Consider the following 12929-nt stretch of genomic DNA (forward strand, 5'->3'; position numbering starts at 1 on the left):
ATAATAGCGATACAGAACATATATGCTATAACACACACACATACAATAAAATCCTTGTGGTGCCTCATTTAAATAATTAGGATAAAATCAGATAAATGACAACAAAGTAAATATTGAAACAACCTAGCCTACTCTTTTTTTTAAAAAAAGAAGTATCTTGATCATTGCGCACAAATCTGTTCCAGCTGCAGTTACTGCTGAAGAATCTTTAAAAAAGAGAGACTGTTTTTCAAAAGAGCTTTTCCAATAATTATAAAAGACCTTTCGTATATTAAAGCTGTGTTGATCTTATAGACTGGTGCAAACAAACCTACATAGTGAGGTTCCGTATAATCTATCTGGGTATTAGTGGGTTGACCTTTAAAATGCAGACAAAGAGAATGTTGTTTCCTAAGTTGGGGGAAATGACAGGAAGCAGGGCAGAGAGAGTTTAAGTATGCTTAAGAAACAAAATATAACAGAAGTGAAAAATCTAGAAATTTCCACACAACACACTGCAGCAATTTCAATTTTCCAACATACACTTTATATAATTTCATGCAATCTGAGCTACAAAATGCACAACAACTTAACAACTTCAATTTCTTACACAAACTGTCATCTCTCAACCATCTTACAGTGGTTCCACCAGAGATGGAACAAGACCCTTTACACTGTCGTTCACACAGATGTGGAGAGCACAAAGAGACAGTTAATCCAATGTCGTTTTAAAATTGCTAGATGAAGATTTCCTTTCTGGCACCTCTCTCTTTCCCTCTCTTCACAGTACAGGCTGGGATCCAAGGCACACCAATACTGTTTCTGCATGTCTAATAGAGGTTTGAGGAGCTTCTATTTCTCAAACAGCACCCGTCATGCAATGTTGCAAACCATATTTGAAACTAATGCATTTTTTAAAAGTTTCTGATATGGCAAGGAGATTGCAGTTCAAAGAAAAGATGTTTAAGAAAGACATATGTAAGCTCTTGGGAGTGCTTAATACCTGGATCATAGCCATACTCTTACTGATGGCAATAATTGAGTACATTTTAAAATTGTTTTAAACTGAGTGTGTTGAGTGACACACTATACATAGCAAAAGTAGGCCTTCATAGGATACCTTTGTACATATGTTTACTCAAGTATTGGTCAGTTGATTTGTTGCCTAGTATTATTATTGTTATCTAATGGAAGTCCACACTTATGGGAAGGAGAAGGCTTTGCCTCTAGCATTAAGAACAGAGGGCCATAAAATCACTTGAAAAGGGACTGACTCCTTGGCTTGCCAAGTTCCTGTAATGGTCATCGGGAAATTAATGCTGCCACCAAAGGAGAAGTTGGGACTTAATGCAAAAAAGGCAAACCGTATGTGGAGAATGTTGATAGCAACCTAGTTCTGGACAAAGTGGAACGGAACCTTTTACCACCACTAAGGAGTCATCTTGCTTCACAGTGTGAGCACAATACCCTTCAAACTACCTGAAAACACGAATCAGTAGGAAAAACGTTTTTCTCTTGTAGACAAGAGTGGCAAAATACCAAATTTAACAAAACATATTAAGGAAAATCAACATCTGATTCTTTTATATGCTGGAAAAATCATATAGCTGAAAAATCAGTAATAGATTTTTTGCAGTCCAGAAATGTTGCAGGAGTGCAACTTTTAAACTTCCAACCAATTCCTTTATAACAATTATTCACACAAAATATATTCTTGTTCCAGAAGCAGTAAGTTATCACAAGAATTAAACATTTTTGGGGATGCACACACACACACACACACACACACACACACACTCCCACACCAGTATAGATCACTCTTCATACCATAGTTGTCTCAATGTCCCCTGGCGAGAGGCTGATTTCATCTGGGGAGGTGATGGAAGAGCGAGTTGTCCGAGGAGTTCTTGGTGAAGGAAGTGTGTCCCAGGCATTATACCCACTAGGAGGTGGTGTTGGCATCTGAACACCTGAACGTTGGCAGCAGTTCTCAGGATTAGACATCCAAGCTTCAAGTAACTTCTCCCTGTCCCAGTCTTAAAATAAAACCAGAAAGTGTTAAAAAGGAACATGGAAATGATTTGGTGATGATGTGTCTGCTTATGATTATATTTATGATTAAAATCACTGCAGAATAGAGGTAGCCAACCTGTGGCCATCCAGAGGCTGTTGATCCCATCATTCCTGGCCGAGGTTCCTGACAGTCTATCCGTTTCATTTATAGAACACTATTCTTTTTATTACGAAAGCACATATTTACATATAGGAAATGTTAATACATTTGGTCAAAATTTGATATTAAAATTGAATGTTATATAGTTTCCTGATTACCATGGGCTCGCAGCAAAGCTTCTGCAGTAAACAATGGAGCCTGAAGCATGTCAGCAGATTCTACTATCAGCATATCTTTGAGCCTTCGCAGGTCCTGAGGTCTTAATCCTTCATACGGCTGTGAAAGGAAACAGAAAAGCAAAGTAGCAGTAGAAATAAGTCTTTAATTTAGAAAGTGGCACCTTTCCTATTGACAGTGGTGGGCCCCGGTTGTTCTCGTAATATTCTTGAGTGTGTTTTGGCTTCTCTCGGGGCAATCTGAAGTGCTTATTTTGACAAAACCCTAAATCACATCAGCCCATGTATATATTAAAGAACACTTTCCTTACACATTGTCTCAACAGTCAACCAAGAATTGCTTCACAGGATGGGATCAGAATGGCGGAGGGAAGGTTCTGTCACATTAGCACATGCATAGACTACATTTAATGCTAAACAGGTTCCCACTTAACTGTTAGGATATTTCCGTTCCACCTTAAAAGGGAGCAGGCTTCGTGAGTCACAGAGTCTGCGTATTTCCTGTTCACAGGAAGTTTATGTTTTGTCTTTGCTTTCGTTTCTCTCTCTGTGCCTGAACACTGAAGCAGGCAGTCATGTTTTTCTTTGTTCTGACCAACGCTGAATAAACTTGTAAATAATACTCTCCTGCGTGCATCTTTCGCTGTGCATTATCTGATGATAGAGCGTGCATCAGCTCTGGAATGTGGCAAGCTATTTCTGGAGCTCGTGTCGCTAATTGCTGATACTGCGTGTCTATGGGAGATCGATGGACGTCCGGAGACGACGTGGAGTCATGATGGACAATGTCTCCCTGGCAGTATCCCAACATTAACAAGGGTATGTATTAGTCTTTTATAAACTAAAAAAAAATTGCCCAAGTTAGCTATGCAATTTGAATGAGACACAGAGAGATGCATAACTTTGTTACTGAAATAAATAGGATTTTACAGTGCTTTTATTGGGTTTAATTACATCTTAAATTTGATACTCGTATATAAAAAAGCATAGGGTCTGTTTTTAAAAGCTATCCTCCCTGGATTTTTCCTTGGGAAAGAATGGAACTGAGTTTTGGATTTCTGTGCTCTTTTCCAATCATTATGTGATAAGGTAAACAGCTGAACAGGAGATCGTGCAGTTATTTGGATGCAACTCCTCCAACTGTGAAAAATCAAATAACCTTCAAACTTTGAATACTGCAGGATCTCATGTTCAGTCATTCCTTTTTGTCATGATGAAGGAAGCAGGATGGAGGAAGCTAGCAGTTCAATCTCCAGGTAAGGCAAAAGGAGAATGGAGTTAGAAGTGAAAGCAAAAAGGTTTCCTAATCCCTTATACCAGGAATCCAGCCTGTCCAGAAAGCCATTACAGATGTCAGAAAGTACTGTCTGACCTGCTCCAACCTACTAGTATAAAGAGGCTTTTTGCTGATAGGATTGATTTGCATGAAGTTTCCTAAACTGCAAAGAACTGAGTTGTGGCTCACAGACTGATAAACCCTTTGGTTTGTTAGTTTAAGTTTAAGGCTGGAGATGAAGTTTGAAGGTTTATAAGCCATTAACTTCTGAAAGCCTATTATCTCCTCTAATTTTCTGGATCAAACAACATAAACCTTCCAACAGCTTTTTTGCCTCAATGAAGCTGAGAAATTTTCAATAGTATCTCTTCCTACATATGTGTTCTACAGCTGTTTCAAACTGTTTAAACAGTTTTAAGGGTGTAAAACACATGCTTGGTATACAGAAGGTATCAGGTTCAATCTCTGCATCTCCAGCTTAAAAAAATATGATGTGCCAGGTGCTGTAAAAGAGCTCTGCTGTACAAATAAGCTATTGCTAATTAGAACAGACAATACTAGCCCAAATGGATGAATAAAAAAGGAGCGGGTAAAAAGTAACAACTCAAGAGCTTTAGATAGTCCTTTCCCCAAGTATGCACATCTCCTGTCAGAGTAACCAATTACAAATTTTATTTTACCTCTCTTTTGTCCAAAGCAGCATATTCTGCTTCAATACTTTCAGCTTCAGGATCTCGCGAGAACACCATCTGGGATTCTAGATTGAGTGCCAATTCTTTATGGTGTTGCTTCTCTGCACAGTCACATGGAGTATCTTTATTTTCATTTTCAGCAAACAAGTCTCCACCATGTTTTACCAGAAGCTGCAAGTTAATGCAAACCATTTTAAGAGCTAATTTTAATACAGATCCTTGGAAATTATTTTTCACTCAAAATTTGTCGCCAACGATTTATGCAGAATGGAAGAATGCTGAACAAAGAGAACTAAACCAGACATGTGAACCCAGAGAAGATTATAGGTTACATCCAACAAAGTACAACTCAGAGTAGATCCACTGAAATAACTGAAAATAGGTTTGTTATGTCCATTAATTTCAATGGGTCTACTCAGAGTATAACTTTGGCTAAGTTCCTTTTCAGCAGAAATATAGACACCCCTCAGAATAAAGGAGGGTACGTAGTGAGATTGTTAGCCTTTAGCGAACACTTAAAGTTTAGAAATATTTGAAAAGATCAACAAGTAATACTAAAAATTCCACAATATAAATACTAGGTTAATGTTCCACCATTAAACATGTTTTTACTCATTCACAAAAGACAAGCATATTGAAGCAACAACTGATTGCTGATACACACACACAAAAACCCTTTTGAATGGCAACTCTGCACATGGCATCAGAGTTTAGAATTAGATCACTGAGCCTACAAGATTTCATGCACATTATTTATTTTTTCTGTAATTTTGAGATATGGGGCATCTGTGTGTATTTTCCTGTCTTAGGCAAAAATGGCAATCTCCCCAAATTCTGTTCCTATCACACACATGAACATTAGTCCCTTTTCCTGCTCTCTTTTCAAGCTGCTCACTTTGGGGAGGGAATCACTGAGAATATTCTTTTTCTAGATATAAAGCAACAGCACTGATATAAAGAAATCAACCCAGCTTGAGAATGTTGGCCAAACATTAGTAAAATGCAGATCTGCTTTGAAAGGGCTAATTTGACTGTAATAGAAAGAAATAATGCATACAAAGAACTGTTTATCAATATGCTAATTCTAGAAGATTTCAGAAATGTCTCATTTTTCACTTGACAATCAAACCTTCATGATTTTGAAAACATGTATTTATACTTCCCCTTCCTCTCCAATAAAAACAGGCACATTACAATTAGTGGAGAAACAGCCAAGAGCTATTCAAGGATTAGATCACAGTAACATGCTGTCAATATTCATAGACTTTTCTCAGATTGTAGAAATGAAATGGAGCAGTTTTGTGCAGAAAGAGACTAACAGTTATGTGTAGAAAGAAGACTTCCCTTTATCAGATAGTCTGGTAGTTATGTTCACCATGCCCCAGTTTCTTACATTCCTCAAGTCAAGTGCAGAGTTTTGTGTAGTGGATAAGTATTACAATTCCTTTCCACCCAAAACACAGAAAACGTCTAAATGTGAATTAGTGGGCTGGTTCACACATAATGCTAAACCATATTTTGTATTATGTGCATGAGCCTGAATGATGCCTTGCGCCTGAGTACTCTCTTGTCTTCCCACATAGTTAGGAGGAGGACAAAATCAGGATTCATATCTGCATTCCCAGATTTTTGTCATGTCATTACATACAAACGAGAAATTTTGCTTTAAAATAAACTAGAGGATGTTAAAGAAGTCACCTTCACAACCCATGGTTTGAAGCTGGCTTGTCTGCAATTGCTATAATATTTTAAACCACAAGTCAAGTTTCGGAAAGAGAAACTGAATTATGGGTTGTTATTTGTTATTTCTCCTAGCCATATGGGAGGAGAGGGGACCTATTGGAGACAGAGGTTCATGTACATATATATAAAAACATAGTAAAACATTAAACCTTAAAAAGCCCTATACAGGGCTGCCTTCAGATGTCTCCTAAAATATATATAATAACTCATCTCTTTGACATCTGATGGGAGGGCATTCCACAGGGTGGGTACCACTACCGATAAGGCACTCTGCCTGGTTCCCTGTAACTTTACTTCTCACAGTGTGGGAACTACCAGAAGGCCCTTGGTGCTGGATCTCAGCTGTATCCTAGTTCAGCATTATAGGCAAACTAGACCAGCCGCTCTAGATGAATGAATTCTGATTCTGATTGCATGGAGGCTTGGCTCATGCAATTCTTTTTTTCTCCCCCCCCCCATATTTTATTTTCAATTTTCAATAATTTATCAATTTAGCATCCAAATTACCGTATTTTTTGCTCTATAAGACTCACCTTTTCCCTCCTAAAAAGTAAGCGGAAATGTGTGTGCGTCTTATGGAGCGAATGCAGGCTGCACAGCTATCCCAGAAGCCAGAACAGCAAGAGGCATTGCTGCTTTCGCTGCGCAGCGACCCCTCTTGCTGTTCTGGCTTCTGGGATTCAGAATATTTTTTTTATTGCTTTCCTCCTCCAAAAACTAGGTGCGTCTAATGGTCTGGTGCGTCTTATAGAGCGAAAAATACGGTGCTTACTTATTCATCCCTTCTAGACTTCCCTCCACCCCTGGTTTCCAATTTCTCCCCTTTATTATCTTACACATCTTTAGTTTTCCATTCTGTTACAAGTCCATTGATAACCCTGGCTCATACAATTCCCTACCATGTGATGAGGCATTTGCGTAGAACATCTTGCTCTCAGAAGATACTATCTGCTGCTCCTCAACCATATGAATTTATGGTAAATTTATAAAAGAGCAAACTTCTTTTTAAATTGGGATTAGTACAAAGTGTCATTTTATTTTTAAATGTTTATACATATATACTTAAAACAGTTTTAAGTGGTTTTATAAGTTATAGAAGCTTATTTGGTGAAAGTTGTAAATTGGTATTAAGTTGATATGAACTAGTATTTCAAAGTCCATATTAAACTAATTTAACAGCCTGTTTCCATGATGGTAATTCTGGCAAAAGATCAGGCAGATGGTCCGTCAAATTGAGCATACACTACAATTTCCAGTACAACAGCTTCTGACAGCAATTGCTCCTTTCCCAGCATTGCAAGGGAACAGCCCCTACAAGTCCTTTTGAGACAATTCAAAGGTCTTTCTGATCTATCACTGACTGGCACAACACTGTGTCTAGCTTTCCTGCAAATAAACACTGGCAAGAAAGTAAGGAAGAGTTTGCATCAACAGCAGCAGCTGTTTATGTCATGGTACCTATGCAAGTGTATAGAACTTGACTGGTCACTCTGCAAGATTCCACTGACAAATTAAGGCAAGCCTAAAAAACAGATCAAGTGGGTGGTAGCACCTGGAAGGAATGTAACTTGAGCAATTATTTAAGCAGCTGCACTGCAAATAGCTCTGGTGAATATACCATGGTGAAACTTCTTTCAATACACAAATGGACTATTACATTTTCAAGCAGCGAGTCCTACTTATGTCTGAAGTTTAAGGGGCTCGTGGAGATAACTTTCAGGTGAGCAACAGGACAAGGTCAAATATGAAAAAAATGTTATTTGCGAACTGCTGATATGGAAGACTAAGCTTTTTTTGGGGGCGTGCAACACTGTATTAAGAACAGTCAATTAACTGGAATATACAATAAATTTCAAATATCTCATTGGGAATTTGTTTGTCTCATTGGGAATTTAACAGTTTGCATTTAAACACAATATTCAAAAGCAATACTCCCCAAAGCAAGTGATAAAAAAAGAATAAATAGGAGGTGGGTGTTTTTTTTAGCATAATAACTGGTATTGGCACATGCACAGGATCTGGTCAGTGCATGAATGAAACACTATCAGGGAATGTACACTGTCTTATGTTTCACCATGAAAGAAAGTAAGGATATAAATATAATAAATTTATTCAGTACGCACTGAATAAGATGATGTCACTTCTTTTTGCCATTTATATATTTTTAGATACAATATTAAATGCCCTTAAAGTAGAGCTTCAGTTTTTTGAAACAAGTGTATGCTCCATCATTACTTTGATTACTATTTATATGAATTTTACCTCTACACAGGTCTTCATTCCTGAGGCAGCAGCATAGTGCAAAGGTGTATTTCTTTTATTATCAACGGCATCAATGGCTGCTCTTTCATATTCTCCCTGGTCAAGTTTTGCTCCTTTCCATTTCAGGATCATCTGCAGACAATCTGCTCTTCTGAAATCATCTTCAAAGGGCCGTGTCAATCGAGGCTGAAGAGCTCCGTCCGATATCATAATCTGAGGCCCCATGCAAAGCAAGTGCATAGAGGTCTCATTGTGCACATTTCGTTTATTTGGGTTGCCATCTCTTACAAAAAGAAAAGTTCTATACAGAGAAAGTAAAGAAATAAAGCAGTAAATAAGAAGCAGATTTTTATAATGACATGGGAAATAAAGGTACAGTAAAGATACAGTAAAGATTGAGGAAAATCATATATAAACTGGAAATCTCCTAGGAGGCTTAGTTTGGTCAGAATCGAATATACACTTCCAGAGTTAACGCTAAATAATCACTTCTGGTAAGTGAACCACCATAGCTGCTAGAGGGCCATGGAAATTTGTGTCCTGGGCTTTTTAGACTCATCTGCCCCACTCAACATTGGTTGCCAGATGTGAATTCTTTTTCAGCTTCCCTGCCCCACTAAAAGTATTTATCATACTTCTAATACATTTATAAATACTGTATTGACCCGAATGTAAGCTGCACCTTTAAAATTCAAGGGGGGGAAAGGGAAAAAAAAAGACAATACTCGAATATAAGCCGCTCCCTTAAAATTCCACAGGAACTCACACCTATTCTGTTTTACTGTATGTCTGTTTCAGCAGCAATATTGTAAAAGCCCATTTTTGTTAGGTCACAAATTTTAGCTGTACTTTAATTTTTCACAGTCAGAATTTGGAAAAAAAAGTGTGGTTTATATTCAGGCCAAAACAGTACTTCTAATACATTTATCATACTTCTAATACAAATGCAAAAGAGAGGCATCTTCTCATCTGCAAACTTTTAAATGAATGGGCTATTCTGTAGCCGGAAGACTTTCCTTGTTTCCATACATCCTATTTGATGAAGCCTGGCAGAAATCCCACTCAATGTTGTTGGCGTTATTATATTAGATCTTCTCATACTGTCATTTAAAAATGCAGCCCTGTAATGACTATTTGATAATATACTGCATAATCTAATATTGCTTTATGACTCACTGAATCAGGATGATTTGTATCTTTGTTTTAAACTGCTCTGTACCAGTGTTTATAAATACAGGAAGCTGTTTTCTTAAGATACTCCTGATAATATTAATATCCTGTAGCTTCCTGGTAGCCACAAATAGAATTTATGTGTAATAAAAAATGTTAAACCAAAGGGCCATACACTATAAGGCATACACTGAAGAATTTATATTATTTAATAACCAGTCTGGTTTAATTAGATCTTGTTTGTTCCAGAAGCATCTGCCACAGGGAAGATCAACTGCAATTCCAGAAACAGAGGATTGATGCTTTAAAAAACTACCTTTCCTCTCTTTTCCAAATATTTGGCACAGCAGATACATTGCAGCTCTTGAAGTGCTGCCTTCCACCACTTAAAGATGAAAGCTTCATCCCTTTCTCAAAATTGCAAGTAGAGCAAGCATCATATCCTTGCAGTCTTTATTTTACAAACACTTGCACAATACAGTGTTCTTGTACTAACTCCGACTTTTCCATAGAAAAGAAAGAAGCATAGTTATGTTCATTTGAACACTGGCCTACATAGAGCAACTCCTGAGCTGAAAGTAAATACCACCAAGGTCTTCAGCAACCTTTTAGGGCTATGAGGATAAGAAATCAAACATGCATGCCCTCATCTTAGAACTATTCTGGAGCATATGTGCACATTGGAACTGGAGCCAGTGTAAAGAGGTTATCCATGGCAAAATATTGAACTTGTACATCAAAAGGTAGTACTACATTAGATTATGATTATATCAAAGCACATGATATGTCACTTAGCACATCTAGAAACACTATGAACAAAGCAACAATACTCACCCCAATATTCGGTTCATCCCATGCCTGGCAGCATAATGTAATGGAGTGTTATGCTGGTAGGGTTCTCCATAAGAAATATTAGGGTCCAGAGATTCTTTTAGTTGAGGGTTGCTCTCATATATTTGGCAGGCCAAATTTTCATCTCCATTTATAAGTGCTTTGCGGAATTTAGTAGTTGTATTTCCCATGTTGTTCTTAGTGGGGTGGTGCTTCTTCTGCCCCCCTTCAAACACTTGGTGTGGAGGTCAGCAACATCTTTTAAATTCTGAAACAAGCAAATAGCATTGCAAATTGGGTTGAAGAAGCTATACTAGGAATCTGCCTAAAATTAATCAACCCTTTAGGCAAATTACAATCTAAAAAGCATTTATACCGTCCTTATTTGAAAACACTAAGATTCCTTCAACTATCTAGTTTGACATAGTTTTAACTTGTGCTCTGTAAAATCATTAACATCTTTACTACATAAACTTGGTAAAACATTTCCAGATACACACTTTGGACCCAAATCAGTGGAAACTGCATAATAATAACATTTCCGTCAACCTCATCCTGCAGTGGTACAAGACAAATCTCAAATAAAATTTTTGTTAGTAAATAAAAAACTCTAGGAAAGAATTGGGATTTGAAGAAAGCCTGGGGATAGGAAAATTATTTAAACTCCATTATACATTAAGGTAAATCATGTGCATCTGATCTACAAATTTTCCTTAATCCAATCATTGGGGAATATTTCCCAGTAACTTTTATATCATACTTGTGCGGAACAGCAGATAAATCTACCATGCTGATGCACTCAACTCAAGTCTTTACTAGGAATTTTCATCAACAACTATTCTCAGCATTAAACAGGAGCTTTCATGGACCTGAAATATTCTTCAAAAGTAATAGTTTTGTGCCATTTTGCGCCTGTTCAATGAAGCACTTCAACACATCCCACCCCATTTTAGAACAGGGTTCTTCTTACTGGCTTTGTGTTCAAGTCGGTCAGAGATATCAGGGCCAGTGTGACAATACAACAGCACCAGATAGCCAATCAACGAATGCTACACTGCTGACCCTAGGTTCATTAATTTCAATGGGTTTACTCTGGGTAGGACAAGCATTGGATACAAGCCACAGACTGTTGGCCTGGTAAAGGCATTCAGGCATGAGTAATGGAAGCTAATATTCCCAGCATAGCCACCATTGACAATCTGTAGACATGGTGATGTTTATCAGACAAGCGTCTGCTAGCGAAGACCTATAGTAGTTGCTAGCTCAGCTGTGCGAACAACCAGCTGTGGAGATGAACATGACAGTTCAATACTCTACAGCGCTGACATGCTCAGACTGCAAACTAGAACTGATACCTGAATGCATTACACAAACATTTGTTGATTCTACTTTAATGTATAAATTATTTAGATTCAGCTGTGTCACTTACCTATGAATTGTACTAAAAGTGTTTAATTATTATTACAAGCCCAAATCATTAATACAATAAAAAACCTGGAATTTTCAATATGTAATGTTGTAGAAGCAATCTAAATATATTTGGTTCAAAGAACTAGTCTTAAAGCAGATTTCATGCAGAAGTAAATAAAGACACAGGAAGATGATATGTCTATGGAATGGAAGATGAAAACCAGGAAGAAGATTATCATAACATGCTGATTAGATTATGGAAAATAGGGGTAGTTAACCTATCACTCATAATAAACTTTGCAAAGGGAAGCAAAAGGCAGGCATGGGTAAAGGAAGGAATAGCTGAAGGAGAATGACATGGATACTAAGAATCCACATCTTTAAGGGCATGTTTATATGAACACTTCTAAAACGAGGGACAGGGAGTTAGATCCGACCAATAGGCCAGATCCTGAATGTCCCCAACCCCAAATGCCATTTTGACAGGAGGATAGGCCACCCATGATGAATCATTTGCTTTTACCACGATATCAGAAGAAAGGTTTTCTTTTCTCAGAAAGCCTGCCTTGTAACCTAGATGTGTCCCGAAGCTGAAACAAAACACAAAGGTTCCTGGGTAGGCAGAGAGCTAAAGTAAAGAGAAACATGCTAGTCTTTAATTTAACAAGGGCAGGGATTAATTTGGGATGGTGTTACTAGGTAGTAAGTGTCAATTTAAGTCAAGCCAAATTATATAGTATTACTGAATGGCTATCCTGCTTCTCTCACTGGACAACCCAATGCCTACAAGAAGCTCATAGGCATCTCTGCCTTTTATTCCCTGGAACTGGTGTTCAGTGGCATGGTTCCATGGATCCTCCAAGTATCGTCTAAGTATCATGCCTAGCAGCCACTGATAGTCTTCCTCGCCCCTTGAATTCTTCTACTCTCCTTTAAACCCATGTAAGTTGGAAGCTATGAGCATATCCTGTCAGTGCTTTCCATAGTTTTAACTATGTACTATGCAAAAAAGTGTTCCCATTTGTCTTCCTTGTATTTTTCACCATTCAGCTCCAATGGATGACCCCAAGTTCTAGTGTCTTAGCCATGAATACTATTTTTTCTCAATAAAAAAGCCCAGGAGAAGGACAGAAATCCATTTATACTTTCCATGAAGGATCAAAAGATATCTCTAATTACAGCATGTGATTAGAAAAAAACCCCTGGTTGTGTTATAC

General features: G+C 37.7%; 1 protein-coding gene across 5 annotated transcripts in view; it reads right to left on the reverse strand.

Annotated features, from left to right (window-relative positions):
• ANKIB1 (ankyrin repeat and IBR domain containing 1) overlaps positions 1–12929 on the reverse strand; it is a 46569-nt gene that overhangs the window by 22644 nt on the left and 10996 nt on the right. For all 5 annotated transcript variants that reach the window (XM_082194127.1, XM_082194128.1, XM_082194129.1 and 2 more), the window contains exons 2-6: positions 10306–10570; positions 8302–8602; positions 4285–4467; positions 2311–2428; positions 1807–2015 (exon numbers count right to left, since the gene is read on the reverse strand). In XM_082194127.1, coding sequence (XP_082050253.1) covers positions 1807–2015; positions 2311–2428; positions 4285–4467; positions 8302–8602; positions 10306–10493 — 999 coding nt within the window. In that variant the 5' untranslated portion in view covers positions 10494–10570. The remainder of the gene's footprint in view (positions 1–1806; positions 2016–2310; positions 2429–4284; positions 4468–8301; positions 8603–10305; positions 10571–12929) is intronic.

Source organism: Podarcis vaucheri (assembly GCF_965113315.1).
Source record: "Podarcis vaucheri genome assembly, chromosome: 12".
In the NCBI taxonomy this organism is placed as follows: domain Eukaryota; kingdom Metazoa; phylum Chordata; class Lepidosauria; order Squamata; family Lacertidae; genus Podarcis; species Podarcis vaucheri.